This window comes from Lampris incognitus, chromosome 13 (genome assembly GCF_029633865.1).
Source record: "Lampris incognitus isolate fLamInc1 chromosome 13, fLamInc1.hap2, whole genome shotgun sequence".
Taxonomy (NCBI): Eukaryota; Metazoa; Chordata; class Actinopteri; order Lampriformes; family Lampridae; genus Lampris; species Lampris incognitus.
Genome location: NC_079223.1, coordinates 25,599,439 through 25,623,083, shown reverse-complemented (window position 1 = coordinate 25,623,083; position 23,645 = coordinate 25,599,439). Strand labels below are relative to the sequence as shown.

Sequence of the window (23,645 nt, the reverse complement as noted above, 5' to 3'; positions counted from 1 at the left end):
TTCTGCTTTCATGTTTATTTTCCCCACATTTCTCTGACAGAAAGAAATTGGGGAGGTTCTTATGAAACACAGAGAAAATGTGGAGGTGTTCCAAGCAGCCTATGAAAATGCTGTGACTGAGGACAAAGTAGGACTGGTGATATAAACTGAAATGTTTTAAACCTTTGGGCAGTAAACGTTTGTTCCCTAATATATTGTAATTCAAGCAATCTCTCCCAAGTGTCTCGACAAAAAATTCAGGAAGGAGTTCACTGATGTACCACACCATGTTGTTAGTCTTCTGTATAAACTATACAAACGCAGACCCAGGTGTGTGGTACTGTAATTGCTAATCACCTTGTATAAAAATGTTATTGTGTACACTAATAATTTTCAAATTGGGGAAAAAATATTAACATAAAAAAGATTAACATTGTAATGTGTTTGTGTTCGTTTGTGTTCTTCTGTTTCTGCCTTAGACTTCAAAGAATGAGGACCCTGACGGACAACACCATCAGCCCCGTTAAAGAGCCGTCTTTGTGTGGCTTGGCAACTGCTGATGGACTCGACCAAACGCTGAAGGCCATGGAGGAGTTGGACTCTCCAAAGAATATGCCGAAAGGTTTAGAACCATCAATATGGGAAAGGTTCCGTTCAGTCCGCAGAACCAAAATAGAGAGTGAACAAAAGGTAATAAAGGTTATAGAAAAAAAAAAAACGAGACATTCAGCACGAGAGCCTTGCTAGTCCCAACACCTCAGGAATGAAACCACTAAAATGTTTAGGTGACTTAATTGTATCAAAAATAGAGTGGCATTTCATGTCGAAAAAGTGTGTGCATCAAAAAGCAAACACAACTACATTTACTATTATACTCTGTTTTGTCTGTTTAGCAGTTGAAATGTTTCTAATTTCATGTGCCGACAACGGCATTCCTAAAATTCCACTCAATACATAGATCATAAATGTTTTCATTTAATTTCAAGATGCTTTGGCTATCTGAGGTTTGGAAATGGGATTCTGCGGGAGTGCATCGTGATCGAAAAGGCTGCAATATATCTGCGTTGCCAAGACAGGAGAATGTGGTCTTTGGCTTGACACTTAGTGCTCAGTCATTTCCGATAATAGAACAAATACGGCAAATCTGTACCTGTTCATAGACAAGTGTTCTTTATACATGTTCTCTGTGGCCTGAACAGCATACTGGGCTCCAGACAGGTGGGGCTTAAGTCCTTTCATTAAGTTCAATGCCACAATTATGAAACTATGAGTGGGCCTGAACATTTCCGCTGTGCTTTTTTTTTTTTTAAATGTGCCTCCTTATTTTTGGACCCATGACAGGTAAAAATGAAGGCTCTGACTCTTGCTGAGATGCAGACTTTCCTGCAGAAGAGGACCAATGAGGATGAGCTTGCTGAAAAGGAAATCAAAAATCTCATTGATGAACTTCATGGGTATGATCATGTAGTTATCTATTTTAAATGTAGATTTACTATTGTGATTTTCAAAATATACAGCGTTCTTTACCCTGGTTAATGCCGGAATGCCACAGATGTAAATGTGGTCAAATTTCCACCTCAGTAAATTTTATTGATCTTTTGATTAGTTTATATTGTGACATAGTTTTACTTATGCGTCAAATATAAAAGAAAATGTTCTTTATAATGTCCTTGCACTGGACTACTCAAATACTTGAGAAAAGGACTGTGCTTGAATAAAGCAAGCATGTCCTAAGTCATGCTTGTAACTGCTTCTTTGTCAAAAAAAAACAGGGGAAAAAACTTGATACTTAAAATAGTAAGGGGTTAAGTATTTATTTCTTCATGGATCAACATCCTCCCATGTGGGGCCATGTCCAACCCCTTTCAGCCTGCGTGAAGAGAAGATCCGCTTCCAGCAAGACATCATGGTCCACATCCAGCTCAAGCAGGGGCAGGTGGAGGTGGTGCCAACAGACTTCATAGCCGACTACTCTGATGCAGTCCTCCTTCACAGGAGTGTGGTGGAGGACCTCAACAAAACAGTCAAGGTAAGGTCAGCCTGAACCACCAAACACCCTGCTACTCTTCATCCAGGGAATCTGTGACGCATATCCTGGCAAACATTTCGGCATAACTGTTCAAAAAAAGGGCACATATACAAAAAAAGAAGATAAAGCTGGTTTAACATGAAGTCAACACCAGTGTATACTCACATTTGCAAATCGATACCATGTCGATTTGCATGGATGATGTCTTAAAATGGCCCTGTAGTATGTCCTTCTGCAGACAGTTGATTATGTTGACTCTCTGCGATCAGATGTTGGGTGAACAGAAGATAGCCATCATGATGGAGACCAAGGAAATCTGTAAGAGCATCATCCAACAGGATTGGGAAAACAAGAGGTTGAGGATGCAGATAGAGGACCTCGAGACCAGAGCCAGGGATATACAGAAGTTACATGTCACCAAGAAACTACGGGAAGTGAGTGTAATGAGCAGAGGTTCCTAACATGAGCAGGGTGGGCACCACTGCTATGAAAACAGAGAAACCAATGGGAAATCAACCGTGATATAATCACTTGTCGAACTCCTATTTGGCTTAGGAAGGGTAGCCTTCTTTTAATAACATGTTCTCAGGTTTGATTCCAGCCAAGAGTCATTTTGTACTGTTTGAGATGTTCTTGAGCAAAGTACTGACCCTCTACCTACTCATTTTAAGTAACTCTGAACAAGAGTCCTACCTAAAAATCTTACCTTGGATATGGACATAAGCTTAGTGTAGATTCAAGCTGTCAAATATTTTACCCTCAAAACATACTCAAAATAAGTCTGTAATTAATTTGATATAGCATGATATGGCGATCAATATTGGTTTATTATATTATCTCCCGGAGGTGGCTGAGCACAAGGTGATACTTCGAAGTAATGACCACATGCTTTGAATTAGTCTGTTCCAGTCTATTTTGTTGTTTTTGTTTATTTCAAAGACCAAGATATTTCAGATAGTCTCAGTGAGGTTTGACTTGCCTGTGGAATGATCATCTTAACTTTTGCCATACTTTTTTGTTCCCTTTACATTCCATCAATTTTTTCCTCTACAGTATCTCAGTGAGCGAGATCATGATAAGCGCATGGCAAATCAAGTTGCCGCTTTGGAGAAAAAGAAAGCTTTGCAGGAAAAGGTAACACGAGCATGTTCATAAATATCTATTTTTCTTTGCTTGAGTGTCTTTATTTGACTACATGTCTCCTGTTTTAACAGATTCACCTTAAGAATGTACAACAACGTAAGAAAATGATCAAACAGCTCAACAGGCAGGAAGCAGTGAAGGCTGAGAAGATTGCTATCTTAGATCAGCGGATTGCAGATAAACAGGTGACCGTGGCTGAGAAGAAACAAATCTATAAAGCAACAGGTAATGTCATTTTCGGTATAAAATTAAATCATAAATATATAGTATAAAAATATATTATGTCTTATACACAGTGGTAGTGATTTGTCTATAAGTGACGGCATAAACAAAAATTGTATCAAGCGTATCTTTATGCATGCTCAATCCAGATGTCCCCCCCCCCCAAGTTTCCTTTATCCCCTTGGAGAAATTCAGTTACTGCAAATTAACCCATCCTAGCTGTGATCTGTGTAGCTAGGTGCAGTGGGCTGCCGCCTTCATGCTGCACTCGGGGACCAACTCCAGTTCTTTTCCCATTGCCTTGGTCAGGGGCACAGACAGGAGTATTAACCCTAACATGCATATTTCTTTTGATGGTGGTGGAAACCGGAGCACCCAGAGAAAACCCATCACAACCCATCACGGAGAGAACATGCAAACTCCACACAGAGGACGACCTGGGATGACCCCCCAAGGTCCAAACCCAGGACCTTCCTGCTGTGAGGTGACAGTACTATCCACTGGGCCACCATGCTGTGGGCACGGCACGGTGGCCAGTTTCATGTGGTTCAGTCTCACGCTGAAGGGGTGAGGCCCATGTACTCTTAGTCCCCCCCCCCCCGGTTCAGGTATGGTTGTTCCCTGTTCACATAGATGACCTCTTTGACTCCCCGTTCAAACCAGCATCCTCTCTATCAAGCATGTGCACATCCTTATCCTTGAAAGAGTGGCCATTGGCCTGTAGATGGGTATAGACTGCGGAGTCTGTTAGCTCTCCTGTGTTGTGCCATTCTTTGGCCAGCGTCTGTTTGGTATCCCATGTGAGTACATCTGTTCCCATCTTACAATGCTGTGATTGCAAACATTCCCAAGTCCTCCGTGAATAGTACACGTGGCTATTGTAACTAGTTAATGGTCACGCCAATATTTGCATATTAAACTGATCGTTGGTGACAGTCGTTATGCAGCTGTATTGTTTATAAGGGTGGGGATACCTGCCGTCAGTAGACTGCAGAGTGATGCGTTTCATCACTTAGATGAGTGATGAAACCTATCTGTCAATAAACGTTGTATCCAGATGAACTGATTCAACCTTCTTTGGTTTTCTTACCTGGATTACTGAGCATGCATCAAGAGATTGCTGTGTTGCAACTATTCCCAAATCCTCTGAATAGTACACATGGCCATTGTAACTCTAATTAAGGGTCATAGTAATTTGCATATGAAACCGATCGTCGGTTTTGGCGTTATGCCACTGTATTGTTTATAAGGGTGGGGATACCTGCAGTCAGCTGAGACTGATGGAAGTCTCTTAGATGAGCGATGAAACGTTTCTCTCAATGAATGTTGTATCCAGATGAACGGAATAAACTTTGTGATTTATGAAGTGCATATAATGAAACAATGTGCCTATGACAATTTAAAATAGCACCAAAGGTGTGATACATTTTGTAAATCTAAGTGTCATGTCATTTGTGTTTAGCTGCAGAAAAAAATCAGGAGGCGAAAGCAAAACAGCGCTACCGTGAAATCCTTCAGAAAAAGAAGCTGGTTGACCAAGCCAGAGCACAGGCAGAGGACTTGGCTCTCCTTAGGGCTGAGGTGGAGCGCTGGAGGATGAAAACCTTCCCAGCACTTTATCAGCTGAACCACAACTGAAGAACTACTGTATGAAGATTTTTTATTTTTATTGAACAAAGAAATAACTAACATTTTCGAATTCAAGTTAGATAAGCTTATGACGTTAACAACTTCAAATCAATAGTATATAACAGTAACAAATAAAACAGTATTGTAAAAATCTTAAAGCTATTAAGAAGTAAAGTCATCTTCTGTGCGATCAAAGTGCAGGATCTTGTCATCTATGCCAAACATATCAATTAGTTGAGACAGGCTGGCCTTGCTTCCATCTATGGGGAGATCTGTCTGCAGCTCATACAATGCAGCTTGAGCACAACTCCGCCACTTGTCAATCAACCTCTGTAGCTCCGTCAAGTCATTCTGTGGAAGGTACATTGGGTAAGAAAAGGGACCATCTGTAGTCTAGTAAAAATAAATAAATAAAAACAAAAGATGTGTGTAAGGGCATTAGCAGCAACCCAAAATATAGAGACGATACCTTGTTTCTGTACATTTTCACCAACTTTAGCCTGCGCAAAGTCTCCACCCTGTCTCGAACCTCTCTTTTCAGCAGGCCTCGTAGCTGTAACGCATCTACTGGAGGAGGTTGTGTTGGGTCATGAATGGGTCTGAGAACTCCATCAGTCACTGGCCGCACTTCATTTCTGCTTGTGTCAACATCGTGCCCGTCTCTTGCAGAGGAATGAACAATCTCTTTGGTATTTGCCAAGACTTGCTGGCCATCCTTCTCCCCATCCACACAAAGGCGTTTGGCCACAGAGATGGGCGAGGTGAAGGAGCGCCTCGTTCTCTTGAGCCTCTCCTTCAGGGAGGCGCTCAGCTGATTAGCAGGCTGGGAAGATGCCAGGCAATGAGTGACGAAGACAGCAAATCTAAATACATTACAGTTTCTAGATATGCGACGTTATAGCGCATCTTCGTGTATGCATAAACATGAGGTGTGTGTAGATGTGTGTGGGAACAGTAAAACGCATGAGGTACTTGTCAACCATCAGTTAACTGGCTATCAAATCTAATAGCACCTTACCCTTTTCTCTTTTGGTGAACAAGGACTTGACTGCATATTCACAAGGCGTACTATACGCAACAACTGATTTGGTCGTCTTAGGCGCAGTTTCCATCGGTGCGCCTTACTTTCGAGCCCATGTATGGTTAGCTAGCTTACGTGGCTAGTTAGCCAGCTCGACCGAGTCAACCTCCCCTTTACCGTTTACTTTAAAACTGCGTGTCGACAGCGAACCAAACGCGTTTATCGTAACGTGTGACTAATATCCAGCGGAAGTATGTACTTAACCAGTGGGGAAAGTTAATTTGCTTATGAGTTTGATTTGGAAAAGCATTTCTCTCTCCGTGTTATGGGTTCAAGAAAGCATCCAAGACCGTTGATTGGACCAAACGTATATATTACTTCCTGTTCAGTAGGATCATGGGAGATGTAGTTTCTGCTAAACTGAATGGAAGCCGGAGCATCGTAAAGCTACACATTATCGTGTTTATTTTGTACACCCAAGATGTATAGCCTACTTTGTACTTTCCAAATGAGCCCAATATTATTTATTCACTTATCTATTTTGCTAGTCAAGTTACTTTTTGTTAATGACTTAAAAAGACCTGCGTTGGTACTACAGTCGTCGATTGAAGCCCGTCATGAATGAATTATTTCGAGCATGTAAACAAGTGGGATATAACATACAGATAATCCATTGCCAATAATCTGAAGTAATCGACAAATCCACACATCAAATTCAGCGAACAAATATCCAGATACATCAAATTATTTGTTACATGTTCGAAAAGGAGTAGGAGGAAGTATACACATATTTTTTCCTACCCCTTCTCACCTACTCTTAAATTAATTCAGCTACTATACATTACAAAAATGAAAAGAAAAAATATATAACTTTGTTAAAATAAACACTCAACGGTAAGGAAAGTGCTCAACAAATAAGGAGCAAATATATATATATATATATATATATATATATATATATATATATATACACACACACACACACACACGCATATGCATATATATATATGCATATATGCATATATATGCATATGCATATACATATACATATACATATATATAATAACCCAGATATCCACTCAGTGTCATATAAAGGAAAATGAAAAATTTTTTTAGGAATGTTCGGAGATAAGTAAAACTTTAACAGTTAACACAACTCTTCATCATCGCCATATCTCTTGAAAATTAGACCTTTGTACTTCTTCTTGAACTGCGTAATGTTTGAACTTTGTTTGAGTTCCATGTTCAAACTGTTACACAATTTTACCCCACAGATTGAAATGCCCATGCTCTTCAAAATTGTTCAACACATAATTTCTTGAAGTTTAATTTCCCTCTCAAATTATATTCCACTTCTCTATCTGAGATTTTTTTTGTATATTACTCGGTAGTTGATTGTTTCTTGTTTTGAACATTATTTGTGTTGTATACTCCTATTTCTACTTGAGTATAACTTCTAATAAAGAGGCAGGAGACGGAGTATGTTATGTGGTCAGACGTATTCTTGTCGGAACCCCGGAATCCGCATAACCATAACACACAAGGTACACAAGGGAAGCGTGACAGTATTTCAGAAGGGACAAACCTAGATGGCCAATATATAACATATTCCTCCCCTTTACTTTGGATGTTCCCTTGACAAAAGTAAAGCATTTCACTCTATGTATACTTTCTTTAAAGTCTCGGTTTCAAATAAACTCTATTACTATGTCACAGTCTCAATTGTTTGGTATTCTTCCCTTTATAATTACGTTTATCAAATTAACATGTGTTAATTACCAAAACTTGTTTTGACAATATAGAACTTTTGCCTGAGCTAGGGAAAGACGGTAGACAACCTCATTTCTGGGGATTATTATGCCCCAACACTGTGGGTTAGTCTCTAGACTACAGTGTCAGTCTATCCGGAGGTCCTCTGTCTCTTCTGGGGTAAGTATGACCTGTGGGTAAGTCAGTCACTGTGTCTCTGGGTGGGGCATGTATGGGTCCTGGTCTGGGCGAAGCGTAGGCACCTCAGCAGGCATAGTGGTGTCAGGAACTGTATCCATCCGGCCGCTGGCGTCTGGGGATCTTCTGGTGATGGAGGTGGTTCCTGGTACACCTCCAGCTCTAGATCAAAGGATAATGATTGAGGTGAGTCAACACAGGAACCAGAAGCATGGAGTAGTTGATCAATGTGTCTTCTCCAGATTAGATTACTACTGGTTTCTACTGTGTAAGACACGACCTGTTTTTGCTAAAACTGACACTGGTGTCCACTTTCCCCCCTGGCATAATTCCAGGCGAGAATCCTGTCACCAGCTGTGAAGCTCCGCAGCCTTGCTTTCCCTCGTCTCTCTACCTGAGCTCTCTGTGGTGCACAACCTCTCTTGTCTTTTGTGGTCTCAGGAGGTCCAGATGAGTGCGGGTTGTCTCTTGAACAGAGCCGTGGCAGGAGACACCTTTGTGGTAGCATGAGATGTGTTTCGGTAAGACAACAGGAAGACACTGAGACGCCAATTGAGGGACTACGTACCTTGAGAAGACTTGATCGCTTGCTTCATGGTCTATACGAATCTTTCTGTGAGCCCATTTGTGGCTGGATGATACGGCGCAGACTCGACGTGTTGGATTCCCTTCTCTTCTATGAATGTCTTGAACTCTTCAGATACTAGCTGTGGGCCGTTATCACTAACAAGCTGCTGTGGTAAACCAAAACGACTGCAGACAGACCTTAGCTCTTCAATGGTTCTCTCTGAGGAGGTGCTCTTCATGACGGCAACCTCAGGCCATTTGATATGAGCGTCGACCACCACTAAAAACATGTAGTTCTCCAGCAGTCCAGCAAAGTCTATATGGACTGTTTGCCACAGTTCTTCAGGCCAGTCCCATGGCTGTAATGGAGCCAGCTGTGGGAGGTTTCTCAATTTCTGGCAGGCAGAACATGACTTTGCTTTCTCCTCTATAGCTGCGTCCAGGCCTGGTCACCAGAAATAGCTGCGTGCGATCTCTTTCCTTCGCACCACACCACAGTGTCCAGAGTGGAGCTCATCAAGCACTTTCTTAGTGGCAGTGGAATGATGACACAATAGCCACACAATAAGCACCCAGACTGTGCTGAAACTCGTTCCTTCTCACTAGGTAAGGCTTCAAACTCTGTGTCTTCTCTCCTCTCCTTCCACAGGTGATGATGTCCATAACCTCAGACAGGACTGGATCAGCGTGTATGTGTTTCTTCACATGAGTCGAGGTCACTGGAACAGGAGGTACTTCTTTGAAGTAGAAGATCTCGGCTTGTGTTGGCTCAGCGTGTGTGACAGGTAAAGGGAGCCTGGAGAGCCCATCTGCGTTCCCGTGCCAGTCTGCTTTCCTGTACTTTATGTCATACTGGTGAGCGGACAACAACAGAGACCATCTCTGCATGTGACTGGCTGCCAGTGATGGTATACCAGTGTGGGGACCAAAGATAGAGGTGAGTGGTCAATGGTCAGGCAGTAGCGTAAATTTCCTGCCAAAAAGATACTGATGGAATTTCCGCACTCCAAATATTATACACAGTGCTTTACGCTCAGTCTGTGCGTATCTGCTTTCTTCCTGGCTCAAGGTCCTCGATGTGAAGGAAATTGGTCTCTCTTCCCCTGATGGTAAGATGTGTGACACTACTGCACCTACACCATACGGTGAGGCGTCACATGCCAACTGAAGTGGTCGTTTGGGGTCGAAATGAGTGAGGGCCTCTGATTCAGAGGGCCAACTTGACTGTTCTGAAAGCTGCCTCCCATTTGTCTGTCCACTTCCACATATTGCTTTTGTTTAAAAGTTTGTGCAGTGGCTTCAACTTATTGGCGAGGTTAGGCACGAACTTTGCATAGTATGTCAGCAGGCCAAGAAATGATCTCATCCACAATAGCCTTCACCTTTGATGGTGCTTTGTGGAGTCCATTACTGTCAATTACGTGGCCCAGGTACTCAACAGAAGATCTGAAAAACTCACATTTATTCTTCCTTTCTCTCAGACCATAATCCTCCAGTCTTTGTAGTGTTGCATCCATGTTCCTTAAGTGGGACTCCTCATCTGGACCTGTGATAAGGAGGTCATCCAGATAGCGCTGGACCCCTGGTAGCCCACTAAGAATTTGGTCCATTGCGCTTTGGAACAGTGCAGGAGCAGAAGTAATCCCAAAAGGGAGCCTATGGTACCTGTACAGCCCTTTGTGTGTCACTATGGTCAACAGTTCATGTGACCCTGGATCCACATGCATCTGCAGATATGCCTGACACAAGTCTACCTTACTGAACTTCTGTCCTCCAGACAAACCTGAAAAGAGGTCATCAATGAGGGGTAAAGAATACTGTTCTGTAGTCAAGACAGGGTTCACAGTGACTTTAAAATCACCACAGATCCTTAAGAGACCCATCCTTTTTCATGACTGGCACAATTGGTGTAGCCCATTCACTTGTTCTCACTGGTTCCAATACTTCACTCTAGGGATGGGGATTTTTGCTTTTTTTGTACACGTTTACACTTAGAATGTTGCCGGGTGTCTGTGGCTAACAGTGACATGACATCGTAGCTTAGGCAATGACGTCATAGCCATAGAGGCCAACGATACTGGTTGGAAACTCTGTGGTAGCTGGTTGTAAGTAAGCAATCAGTGATGAAGGATTAACGTTAGGAGGTAAATATAGTTTCAAAATGTTTTCATGAAATAAACTAGTGTCATGAAATTAAACAGCCTTGCTATCAATATACAATTCAATCAAGGAGTGTTTTTGTTATTGTAACAGACCTTCAACCGCGTCCGGATTACATCATGTGACATGCCTCTCGTGACTATAATTACAGATCAGGGTAGGCTACTATTATTATAATACGTTTATTATATTACTAATAATAATAATCATAATAATGATAACAATAAATGAATAAAGAAAAGCTCAAAGTTTTTTTTTATTTGTAATAAACATTGATGTCAGCATTTATCGATCTCGACAAAAAAAAGGCAATTCTTGAACCATTTCAATGTTGTGCTCGACAGTAACCTAACGTGAGGATTTGCAGCACTTCAAAAACTTACAGAAGAATCTGATCTAAAATGAAGCGTAGTTCTAGACTGTCTAATTGGTTACTATGTTAACGTTACTCTGTAGGTTATTTAAACTAGAAAACTATACTTTAAGTTTGGCTAGACTAGGCTATACCATATTTCAACTCACAACTCGGTGTACTTGAGATTGCTTTTTAAAAACAGTAGCATGTCAACATTTTCTGCCATCAAGTGGTTTCTGAGCTTGTTGACCAGAAGGCTGACACTGGAGAAAACTCGCTCAGACGGAACAGAGGTTGCTGGGATGCAAAGATGCTTCTTTGCCAGCTTTGCCAGAAGACGGAACCTGGCCTCGTTTTTCCTCCAGTATTCACAGGGATCCGCACTGAGCTCAACAGGCTCCTCTGTTTATCTGGTCAGCTCATCTTTTTCAACGGCCTCCATTCCGTACTGTCCACCAAGGAGGAAGGACAGCACTGACTCCGTGGGGTGACTCTGAATCCTTGGACTCACCCAACCGCTGCCGCTTTTCAGTTGACTCGTCACTCTCATCAGGAGGGGGTGCAGTTGACACGGCAATTGTCAACTGCTTGACTTTGTTGTACACTTCGGAGCGAACATCGGGGGGAAGGAATGAGAGGTGCTTGTGGCTTGGGTCAGGTGTGGTTGCAATCACCATCGCACTCTCCGTGCTGTTCGGGAATCTTTGTGTGAGCTCCTCGAGAATGGTCGCCCTGAACTTTTTCACGGGGGCTGCCGCATCTCCTCTGACTTGCAAGTGATTTGTAACCAGGCCATGGATGATGGGATAGACAGAGGAGATTGAAACATTTTGTTCCAACGATATGGCCTGAGTTGCAATTTGGAAAGGTTTGAGAATTGGTATCATGTCAGATACATTCTGCCAATCCCAGTCTTTCAGTTCCAGCAGTTTTGCGTCTGCCTTCACAACCGCTCGATCTGCGAGCACCGCAGATAGGCCACCTATGATTTAAAAAAGAAAAACTTTTTTAATTCATAGGCTAAACCATAACACACCGACTGACAGACGGCATGTAGCCAAGGCTTATCGGCTATCTTAATTAAAAAAGTCATAGCCTCATTCTTGAATGAATGATTACCATTTCAATGTTTAAAATGGCCTTGGATAATCTTTCACATTCTGAATGAAAGACTAGGCTACACGTAACTGCTTGATAACTATAACGTAGGCTACAACAACAAAAAAACTGGTTTTAATTAAAACAGGGAAATCGCACGATGTTCACCTCTGTTCAGCCAGATGCTCGAATATCTTAATACATACTGCTCCACACTTTGGTGTGCTTCCTGGACTGACTGTCAGCTTAACTGTAATGTCTTTCATGCTGCCGAGTTCTCCATCAAAAACCTTGGAGTGTTTCTCCAAGATCTCCTGTAGGGGTCCTGTGTCTCTGTCATTAACCAGGAACACATCCTGCCAGTTCAGTCTGAGCTTTTCCAGCCATCTGCGGCCTAGCAGAGCTGGACGGTTTCCTTTAATGATGTAGAGTGGAAGAATAATTTTCTGTTTGTTGTGTTCCACTGTCATGTCCACAACGCCTAACACTGGAACAACCTCACCTGTGTCCGTCCTAAATCTCAACTTTGTCATTCATAGAGCAAGGTGCTGCAGCTTCTCCTTATAGACAGCTTCGGATACCATGGCTACATGTGTAACGGTGTCTACTAGCATCTGCACTGCTTGGTTCTCAAACAGTGGTGTGAGTATTCATCATCACTGTCCCTCACAGATAGAACACACATTGTGTCATCGTCAGACTCACAGTTGCTCTGCTCATCCTGATCATGCTCCATCTTATTCATGTGTTTCTTTTTGTTTATATGGAAGCCACTGTCCTTCTTTTCAATGTGCTGTTTGCGTATCTGGGTCTTTTTTGTTTTACAGGCACGTTCAATATTGCCTTTCTTACCACAGTGTCTGCAATCTAAGTCTCTACACCAGCACTCTGATTCCTGGTGCCCTGTTTTACCACAACAGTAGCATGGCTTGCCAGCTGCTGCCTTGTTCTTGGACTCAAGACAACTGATGCACTTGTGTTGATGCCCTTAGTTGCTTTGCTTCACTAGCAGCCATCTCCATTGACATGCTTATCGCTATGGCCTTTTCCAGTGTCAAATCAGCCACGGAAAGTAGTTGTTTCTGGATGGACTCACAACGTAGGCCACACACCAATCTGTCACGTATGGTGTCATTGAGCACACGTCTTAATTCACAATGTTCAGATAACTGTTTCAGTGCAGCTACGAACTGTGAAACAGATACCCCCTCTTCCTGGTTCCTTTTATGGAATCTGAACCACTCTGCGATGATCAATGGCTTAGGAGAGTAGTGATTTCCCAGTATTTGGACTATCTCATCATATGATTTGTCCCGTGGCTTGTCAGGTTGCACTGAACTGCGCAGTAGGTTGAATGCTTTTCCTCCCATAACACTCAAGAAGGTTGGCACTACAACCTCTCCATTAACCTTGTTAGCACGTATAAAATACTCAAACCTTTCAGTGTATGCGCTCCACTGCTCTGCGTTTTCTTCAACTGGTCCTATGTTTCCCATCAGCGCCGCCATTTTCATACAGTATCGGTTATTTTCCACTGATTTCGGCAATTAGCCTTAAACGTATGCTTCTTTATGCTCATTTTCCTTTTTAGCCAGTCCACTTTGTCTATCTCCTTTTGTTGTTTCGTTTGGCTTACTGCCCTTCTGTTCTCCTTTTTCTTTCCGTCTCCTTTCCACTGCGGAGATTCCACCTTCTCACGCAGCAGCGCTGTCCTCTGTTCGAGCGCCGTCTTCTCTACTATATGGTAGCTAGCTTGTTAGCTTGTAGCTAAGCTAGCCGCAACCTCGCGCTGTACATCCGCGAGAAAAACTTGCACAAGTCGGACTTTCTACCGAAAATAATAAACACAATGTGGGAACGTATTACCTCGTCGCCAGTTTTGTTGCATACTCCTATTTCTATTTGAGTACAACTTCTAAAGAAGGGGCAGGAGACGGAGGAGTATTTTATGTGGGCAGACGTATTCTTGTCGGAACCCCGGAATCCGCATACCCATAACACACAAGGTACACAAGGGAAGCGTGACAGTATTTCAGAAGGGACAAACCTAGATGGCCAATACATAACAATTTGTGCTGTGTTAAATTCTACTAAATCCCTGAACTTCAAGGCACTTGACTTTAAAAATAGCTTGTCGGTGTTTTCACGATATCCTACATTATTATCATCTACATCATTATACATGAGATGAGACGTTGAAACACAGGTATTATATTTGAGCATGCATAAGGACAGGTAGTATATTATTGTTCCTGGGCTAGGTCAAGTGATGATTCGTGTCTTCAGCAAACTTGACTCACCCCAATCAAGCTATTCAAAAATTCTGCAGGCTGCTTTGCACCCCATTCAATGTTATTTTGAGATGATATGCTTTAACAGATTTAACTGTCTTTTTACTGCCCCAAGGAGAAAGGTGTGAGCTGAAATGCTATCCTGCCTGGACTTGAACATCACTACTTGACTGTCTGATATTACACACCCCAGGGAGAGGGGATTTTGGCATTTTGCACAGATGAAGCTCACAGGGCTGAGGGTTGACGATAATCACTACCCTTGCCTGTGTATGAGTCAGATTTTTCTCCCTTTTTCTTTCTTTCTTTTTTTTTAAACCTTTGAATAGTTGGCATGAGTTGTGGAGAATTGTTCCAGTGTGATGTTTAATGAAGCAAACTCTAAAATGTGTTACCTGAATCACATTTCTAATCACAATATCTGCTGGTAGACATTTTTTTACTTATAGAAAGGCCTGTAAATAGCCTTTCACACACATACAAAACCACATTCCTCTCACTGTGTGGAAAACGGGCAATATAAACCAGCAACTTGTCCTACCTTGTTATAATAAATATGATTTTAAAAATGAAGCTGTACGTTGGGAACTGGATGGAGCAATAAACTCATTCCACGTCTGACGGTTTTCTGTAGATATTTTTGAACGAGACTTTTGATAGATAATAATTATACAGTATTTGTCATTTTTCAAAATTTATATTGACGTGAGGCATGGCTTATGACAGTCTGCTAACAGTTGAGATAAGAACATAAGTATAATCAAAAAGTAGCCTAAAAGAAACAGAAAAATAAACAATTGAAAACCGTTCATTACGATCTCCTCTATATGTTTATAGTGAAATATGTTGCTTCGGGCTGAGGCTCTGTGCACGTGTGTATCTATCTACTCATTTCTTTTTGTTTTGTGGAGAGTCATCATTGTTTACCACCATGCTTACCTAAAAAGCACGAGAAGGACCGTTTATTCCATCTCTCCATTAAAAATACCATCCACAGATTTTTTTTTTTGCTCTTGAGTCTCTTTCTACTTTCTTGTTCTGCAAGGAACTGTGATGTTGGTATTTTATCATTCTTAATTTTATCCTATTCTGATGTGTTCCTTGTTCATTTTGTTATATGTGGGTACTTAACAGCCTACAAATTGTCAAAACAACACTTTGACTGTCAATATATCTGTGGGATTATTAGAAGACACAAGATCCAAACTCCCTGCATCATCTGCGGTTTTGATGTCAGTTATCATAAGACAAAACTATAAGCCTATCTTTCCCATCAGTGAAGTAACATGTCTCGAATAATGTTTTCTGGTTTAGCCCTGCAAATTGGCAGCATGCTCACAACACCCACAGTGTCATGATTCATCCACGAGTCATTAATCTTAAAATGTAATGCAAACATGATCACCCTTTGGTGATTAAGTGCATTGTTTTGACTGGTTGTGTATTTTGAAGTAGTGGCCTGCCATGTGCTTGATTAAGCAACGTGCAAGTCTTACCCCCCCTAGAAGAAAGAAAATCAAGTGAAAGTGATTCATCCACCCTGCGTGGGAGTGCAACGGTGTGGGCTAATCTTGGGTCAAGATCTTAACCAGCACTAACATCAACTTTTTCCTCTGCATTGGCAGCCAGTTCAGTCATTTCTTATTTTTTATTCATGTTTCACATGTATGTTTGTAAGACCAATCCCTTTCCTTTTGCTGCCACTCAGTATTAGTCAACGTGATTAGGGCAGCTCCTCCTCCTCCATGCACCGTCCCTCAAGGACACTTTTTTGTTTCCATCATTTGAGCCGATTGGAGTCATGCTCGGTGTGAGTCATGCAGGGTGGGTGAATGTCTGTGCAGGGTGTGGTGTATAAGGGTTCCTACTGGCGCTCGTGGCTGTCAGTGTATCTAATTTCACCCAATTGCACACATGCAAATCAGTAGTTATCAGTAGTTAAGAGTTTGTTGTAATCACAGCCAATGCATTTGTCACATTTCTTGGCTCCTACTGACACTATCGTAGCCTGCGTGAGTTAAACAGTGTACTTGCAAATCGGATACCCCTTACTGGTATTTCGAGCAAGTCAGACTTCATCGAGCTTTCCGGGGCAAGGCAAACCCTTATTCACATATAAAACGGCAACGGAAATCAAATCCCCTCCTTCATGACAAGTAAGACGGAGAAGGTCCTCAAATATGACTCGGATAGCAAAACACTGTTGGTCGTGTTATTGATATGGCGGCCGGAGAAAACTCCATTCTCCTCTCTTCCATGTGTGCTCCAGATGTGGCCCTGCTGGATCTGAGTTAAAGTGCTGATGCGCGTTTCAGCGCGCGTGCTTTGGTTGGAGAGCAGCCTGCTGTGGGTGGGTGGGTGTTGTTACTGGGGGGGGGGGTTACTGGCGTTCCTGAAAATATCACAAGAGAGAAAAAAATACAACATTGAAACGCAATTTTTTGTTCTTTCCGAAGCCTAAAAAGAAAGAAAAAAAACCCTTTTCAAATAATGAAAAAAAACCTTTTAGGTCAAACGATTTTGTCAATTTTTGTTTATAAAAGCTCCTGAGAGTCAAAGTGTCTCGGAGGTGTATTTGAGCGAAAAGTCAAATTAACTCCCTGAGGTGCTGTTTTTATGTGTGTGTGTGTGTGTGTGTGTGTGTGTGTGTGTGTGTGTGTGTGTGTGTGTGTGTGTGTGTGTGTGTGTGTGTGTGTGTGTGTGTGTGTGTGTGTGTGTGTGTGTGTGTGTTTTACTGTACCTGCCTGCCAACCCAGTGATGGGCGCGGTTGGGACAAAGCCCGAATCTCTGTCCCGACTTGCCTGAGAAAGTTGTATGAGAGAGAAGAGAGAGGAGAGAGGAGAGAGAGAGAGAGAGAGAGAGAGAGAGAGAGAGAGAGAGAGAGAGAGATGAGAGAGAGAGAGAGAGAGAGAGAAGAGAGAGAGAGAGAGAGAGAGAGAGAGAGAGAGAGAGAGAGAACAGAAAGACCAAAAAGGGAGACCAAGAACATCCACTGTTGCCAGTCAACCCAGTATAAACATTACTCCCGTGTGGACAACATCTGTCAGTCCATCTGGGGAATCGGGATTTAAACACATCGGCTCTGAGTTTTTTACATCGCCTCCGTTTTAAGGTACGAATCTTGATAAGATGAGAGCGGGCTGTGCATATGTGGCACTTTTAAAAACGAAACAAAAAAAGCAACGATGGAGATTTGCTCAGCAATGCATGTTAACGCTGGAGTATGTGTTGTGGATGATGATTTACACCTGCCTTTTTTTCCCCTTCTTTTTTGTTGCCTGAAGAGAAATACCTGCACCTCTGGCGTGTTTGGTTGAACTGTGAGATACTGCAGCTTCATTTTGGGGCGGTCATGGTTTTGAAGATGTGCATCTATATTAACGCTGAATACTATATCAGACATTCAGAAGTATAGATCGGTCTCTCGCGCCGAGCTCTTCCTTTTCGCGTCGTTGTGTTTTATTATCAGCTACCTTGTTGCCAGCGCATTTTCCATACTTCAGTACAAATTATACAAACTGTTGCAAATCGCTTACAGGTTGGTTAATCTGCTTTACTTGCGTCGAATATCTTCTTTTTTTCCCAGCCGTCTTAGAGCAACATGAGATAATGAGCAGGTTCCTTTATCGCAGGTAATTACAGCGGCGGGTTCATGAACATGTGGGGAGTTCTGTGAGCGTGCGCACGCGCGCGTTTGTTTTGTCTAAATTGCCGCTAAATGAGGCACGCGATGCCCATTTAAACATCTTTTTCTTTCTTTTTCATCTGGAAGGGTGTGGCGACTCTTTCAACAGTCCGCCAGTCCCTTTGTCCTTTTTGTTGACATGCTTGGAAAGACTCACAATGTGAATCCCAAGTCTATTGAAATGTATTCGTAATCGTAACCACACTGCGTGGTGATGCCAACTTTCCCCCAGAGAGAGAGCGAGAGAGAGAGAGAGAGAGAGAGAGAGAGAGAGAGAGAGAGAGAGAGAGAGAGAGAGAGAGAGAGAGAGAGAGAGAGAGAGAGAGAGAGAGAGAGAGAGAGAGAGAGAGAGAGTTTGGTCTGCTAAAATATGGGCTGTTTTTCAAATGATGTTTAAGTGGCGTGGAGCCAGTATGCCCTGAAGGTCTTCATTTCCACATCTGTAAATATAGGCATCCTTTAGAAAGTGGCGTTCTGCTCTCCTGCAACATGACATGTACCCTGCTCTTGTTTTGTAACTGACCCTTGACAATAATTGGAAATGTACCCTACTCGCTGTTGTAACAAGCTCGTCAGATGAACAACAGTTACAACAAGTAGGATACTTACTGCATGATCCATTTAAGATTTATTTAAGATAAAGCGATCGTATACAGTAGATTCACAATCTGAGACAGTGGACTCCTATAATGCTTTTCTGTTGATCCCGTTGATGCATGCCCTTGGCTGCAGCGCAATACAGCACCTTCAGATTATGACTCTCAACGGAAATACTCTTTTTTTTTGTCCCTTTGTGGCGACACATTAGAAATTAAGAGCGTAGCTCTGGTGTTAGAGGTTTACCTGTTTTGCTTTTAAGCACAAATACTGTCCCGTCACTGAGATGAGCTGTTGCAACTTCTCTGATCTCCTCTTACATTTGTCCCCACGGCAGGTAACATGGAATGGATGATTTAATCACAGGACAGAGAAACCGCTCAAGGGACTCATCGGGAGATAAGGGTGAGATCCGGTCCACAACACTTACATAAATAGTTGAATCTCTCCGACAATCAGCCATACAGGTCTGTGTTAAGTTTGAACGTGTTGCAAATCTCATTATCTGAAGACTTTTTTTTTGTTTTGTTGGTATTCTGTACTTCGATAACGGGAACACTGTTTAATACAGAAAGTCCTATGGATCAGCTGTGTTGGAAGAACAAAATCCAACTAAAGCTGTTGCATCGCCTGACGCTTTAATTGCAATATGTGTTAGTTGGTGTAAATATCCCAGACATCCACTTTTGTTAAGATATTTATGATAGAAGTTACAGGTGAGGCTAGACATTGTCATGTGTCCTCTAAAAGATGTCAGTGTTGTTGAGCCAAAACACAGCAATGCTGAAATTCTGACAAGTAGGTAGAGCACAACCCCAAAATATATGGTGCTGGTATTATTTTTCTCATATCTGTGAATGTTCTCATTCATCCAGGCCATGGTTATCCAAAGAAGTTGAATCAAGTGCAATATATATATTTTTTTTTCCTACTTCATCACTGCGGTCTTTTCTTCTTTTGCCTGAACACCTTTTGGGCGTTGGTCTTGGCTCTCTATGGGGGGATTACTGTCAGTAACATGTCCTCACTAGACTGGTGCTCCATTCCCATTAAGGCCTAATTGGTAGTTTTGCATGCTCATACCACCAAAGCCTTATTTATCCTCCAGTTTTCCTCCCACAGTGACAGTCATGGTTATATATGATACAAGGCAACTCATCTTGGTCTAATTGACCTCGGGGTGGAGAGGTCAGAAATACTTGATTATACGTTTGTCGCTCCCATGCGTGGAACTTACAAGCACAGACTAACATATAATAAACTTGTCAGTCTTCCTCTTAGATTCCTATAATGCTGTATGTATAGCACATGTGGGGGAAGAACAGATAGAATATGAAACAAACCGATGAAATTGTTAATGTGAATTGTAGATTGAGTACAAGTGGCATCGTAGTCGACGCGTTGTATTGTTAGCATCAACTACCCACTTACAAAACTCTCCTAATGCCGCGTGACTGATTAGATGGTTCCCCAGTGTGGTTCATTGTAACCTATGTGTCTTAGTAATGGGAACACATGAACACCGATTTTGGAAATGTGCTGGCAGGCCCCCCTCAACATCGAGAGGTGGGCTGTTCCTGGGCTCTTCCAGGGCTGTTCCTGTGGCATCTGGACACTGCTTGGCACCCTCCTCATCATATTCTTCATATATTTTATGATTCCATTATAATTCTGTTATCCTGTTTCGATGTTGTATTATGTAGATTGTGTGAACACAACATCCATTGCGCGTTGTCCGTCTTGGGAGAGAGCGCCCCCCTCTGTTGCTCTCCCTGAGGTTTCTTCCTATTTTTTGTCCCTGTTAAAGGGTTGTTTTTTTTAGGGAGTTGTTCCTTATCCGGGTCTAAAGACAGGATGCTGTATTGCTGTGAAGCCGCCTGAGGCAAATTTGTCATTTGTGATATTGGGCTATACAAATAAAACTGACCTGACTTGAGGTTGTTTCTGATAAAAAGATATCCACGCATTGTTTAGCGGTTAAAACGAATCACCACAGTCTTCAAGCTGTCGTCATCCTGTATGTACCTTGATGAAGAAGAGAGACATGGAATTGTAATTGCAGCGATAGCTGTTAAATGTCCTGTGTTGTCACAACATCAGTGAGTCTTGGAGTGTGTCATCCCAGAAATTAAGGTTCTTCACCGACTGATCAGAAATAACCCGAGTAGACAGAGTTTCTTGTGCCGTTACCCACGTATGTGATGAAAATGTGTGATGTGTTTATAACATAGAAACTACCTGGGTGACAAAACCTGGTTAAGAGGAATGAAAACGATATAAAATGAAGATGAAGTGTTTTGGGCTGGTTACAGTTACTAAACCTCCCTCTGCATTTTCTTTTGTCAGCTGTGACAGAAGCCACGACTCCAACGACTAGATTGACTTCTTTACCGCCAAGTGAGTTCCTCACTCCTCCAACCACACGTGCATCATTTAAGGCTTTGCAGCATCGTCAGATATTTTACAGTACAGTCAGCATTTCTGAATGCGTAACAGTCCGTCCTTGTTGTGCTGTGTGTGTTTTCGTTGCTAGAGGGAACAAGCGGATCAAATCACAGGAATATGTCCAGCGGTGCTGGGGGGCTGGCCCTGGAGAAGAACGTTTTAACCCAGAACAGCAGTGGAAGTTATTTCTCCTCATGTGAGGGAAAAAAAAACCTCAAATCTTTAAACTGAATTTAAGGGCTCTGAATCCACTTTAGGCTTGTTTTGACATATTGAATAGCGAGGACATAATTGTATGCTAAAGAGGGAAAAATATGTCATTTGAATCAGCAATGGTTTCTGTATTTGCATGGAAATCGCAGGTAAATCCCCATAATATATATACTGGAAAATAGAAGTGGCCCGTTTGTTTGACCAAAACCTCAGATGGATCCGTATGATTTCAAACCCAACCCAATGTCATGATGAGAATTATAGTAACGTAATCTGACCCCATGATGAGAAAAAAAAAATCAACTCAGTGTATCCTAAATCCCCTGCCAAAAGCAATAAACCATCAACCGGTTGTGGTGCTGATGTTTGAATTGACCTGTGGCGACCATTCCTCCAGCCTCCGTAGGTGTGAGTGTCAGTGGCTTCAGCTCCTCCTCAGGGGTATACCTAGGAGAAGACTCCTCGGGAGGTGGCGATGGCGGGGGAAGCTACGGAGATGGAGAAGGCTATGGGAGTGGAGGCAGAGGAACTGGAAGCTATCTGGTGAGCTCGGTGTCAAAGGTGAAGTGCAGCTCATCAGGGAGTGCCAGGAGGACGCAGGGTGCCACCTCGGCGGGAGGTCTGTCTCCAGCTTTCCGCGACAGGAAGAATATGTCCAGTTGCTCTGCAGGTTATGATGGTGAGTCTGGATCCTGTCACGCTAGATAACACCGGCGTTGATTAGCTGGCATCAGGACATGTCTGGGCTAGAAACGAAGGCTTGAAAGGAAAACGGAAAAGTTGCCAGGACACCAAGGTCCAGTTCATTCATATCCTGACCTATTGTGTTTTCTTTTAGGAAGCTCAAGCGGCAATTCCTCTCCAGAATTCACACGCAAGGATTATGGAAACTATTGTAAGTAAATGCAAACATCAGCATGTGATCATGTGCTCTCTGCTTGTACCATCGTGTGCCAACTGCATCCTTTTATTTTTGTGCCAGCTTTTTTTTTCATGTGTGATTTGTGTGTGTCTGTGTGTGTGTGATTTGTTTTATAGGCTCCAGTGCCACCAGAGGGAGGAGTCAAAGCAGAGGTATGCAGTCACGTTTTCATTTCCCCCCCCCTCCCTTCCTCCCCACCCTTCATTATTTCTACACCATCACACAATGAATTGTCCTCAGGGGATGTTTTCTGTATTTACTGAATTCTGATTCATCCTTTTCGCCCCCGTTTTGTGTATTTATTTTTTCTTTCCCAGAGAGCGAGATCAGAGCCAGACTACAAAGTGCCTCTCCTACCACTTGCAGATGTAAGCCACAATCAAACACATGGATCCATGAGTCCCACAAAGCAACAAAGCCTCCTCTCTTGAACACATCTGTTGGAAGAAACATGCTTTTTGAATGATGCGTTTGTCAGATGGCTGTGTTTAGGATCGTGATAAAGATATTCCTTTTTTTTGCCACACTTAACTACTGAATGTGTGCACCCATCTCCCATCCAAACTCATCCCACAATTAAGTCCCAGCCAAACTATAATGTGGAACTGATGGCATCAGTATGACGTGGTTGGCAGCAGTACTTGAGTTCTGCAAATGAACGTAAACGGCATTACAGTCCCCCGTGGAAATCACACTATATCTGGTTTAAGAGTCTGGAAACCACATTAATCCTTATTTTATCTGGAATCTAGCAGTCGCACACCAGCTCTTGAGATCCCTCTTCACTCCCCCCACTGAGCAGAATGAACAATAGCTGGGTTTTTATATAAAATAATGGCGGAGCCGAACAGACAGATTCTTTCATTAACTAGAACCATGTATGTATAAGACAACATCTACTTTACAGTGGCTGATTTTCTGTTTGCTGTGATTAAATTAATAAACTCAAATTAGGTTGGGTTGGTTTTACAATGTGAGCTTGTTTCGCAGGGACGGAGCTGGATGATGTGAAGAGGCTGCTGAAGGCGGGGCGCTCCTGCAGCGTCAGCCCCACCCGTTCCTCCACCCACTCTATCACCTTGCCTGTACCCAGCAAGGCTGCGGTGGGCACCCAGATCCTCACCCAGTCTTCTCAGTCCGGTAAATGCACCTGCGAGTTCATCCATTACATACTCATTACATTACATCACAGTCTCACACAAACTATAACACACTCACATACTCTTTTTCTGTCTCCCTTGTCTCTTTCTTTCTTTCCGTCTGTCCCTCTCACACACAGACATGCCCCCCCCCCTCGCTTTCTCCAATGATAAGCTGTGAAACCACCCTCACACCTTCTCA

The 23,645-nt window shown here is 42.6% G+C and overlaps 3 protein-coding genes across 3 annotated transcripts in view; 2 read left to right on the top strand and 1 right to left on the bottom strand.

The window, feature by feature from the left end:
* The window catches only part of cfap43 (cilia and flagella associated protein 43), a 31,865-nt gene extending 26,729 nt beyond the window's left edge, over nt 1-5,136 (top strand). The window contains exons 30-38 of the mRNA XM_056291922.1: nt 41-127; nt 221-309; nt 459-669; nt 1,321-1,433; nt 1,849-2,008; nt 2,278-2,442; nt 3,062-3,142; nt 3,223-3,376; nt 4,836-5,136. Of these exons, the coding sequence (XP_056147897.1) occupies nt 41-127; nt 221-309; nt 459-669; nt 1,321-1,433; nt 1,849-2,008; nt 2,278-2,442; nt 3,062-3,142; nt 3,223-3,376; nt 4,836-5,011 (1,236 nt within the window). The 3' untranslated portion in view covers nt 5,012-5,136. The remainder of the gene's footprint in view (nt 1-40; nt 128-220; nt 310-458; nt 670-1,320; nt 1,434-1,848; nt 2,009-2,277; nt 2,443-3,061; nt 3,143-3,222; nt 3,377-4,835) is intronic.
* sfr1 (SWI5-dependent homologous recombination repair protein 1) lies at nt 5,015-6,340 on the bottom strand. Its single transcript, XM_056291923.1, has 3 exons — nt 6,021-6,340; nt 5,472-5,825; nt 5,015-5,353 (listed from the first exon to the last, which is right to left on the bottom strand). Exons 1-3 carry the CDS (start codon nt 6,054-6,056, stop codon nt 5,165-5,167), a joined length of 579 nt encoding a protein of 192 aa, XP_056147898.1. The 5' UTR covers nt 6,057-6,340; the 3' UTR covers nt 5,015-5,164.
* An 11,082-nt stretch (nt 6,341-17,422) lies between these two features.
* Nucleotides 17,423-23,645, top strand: part of col17a1b (collagen, type XVII, alpha 1b) — a 34,509-nt gene continuing 28,286 nt past the window's right edge. The window contains 9 exon segments of the mRNA XM_056292292.1: nt 17,423-17,554; nt 19,062-19,129; nt 21,071-21,121; nt 21,258-21,365; nt 21,780-22,061; nt 22,221-22,277; nt 22,421-22,456; nt 22,622-22,672; nt 23,295-23,444. Coding sequence (XP_056148267.1) covers nt 19,072-19,129; nt 21,071-21,121; nt 21,258-21,365; nt 21,780-22,061; nt 22,221-22,277; nt 22,421-22,456; nt 22,622-22,672; nt 23,295-23,444 — 793 coding nt within the window. The 5' untranslated portion in view covers nt 17,423-17,554; nt 19,062-19,071.

Excerpts from the sequence above, each read along its gene's own strand:
- sfr1 (XM_056291923.1), bottom strand. The coding sequence starts at position 6,056 with ATGCAGTCAAGTCCTTGTTCACCAAAAGAGAAAAGG. Across the intron at positions 5,826-6,020 it reads GTTCACCAAAAGAGAAAAGG|CCTGCTAATCAGCTGAGCGC; the intron begins GTAAGGTGCTAT and ends GCATCTTCCCAG. Across the intron at positions 5,354-5,471 it reads TGAAAATGTACAGAAACAAG|AATGACTTGACGGAGCTACA; the intron begins GTATCGTCTCTA and ends TACCTTCCACAG.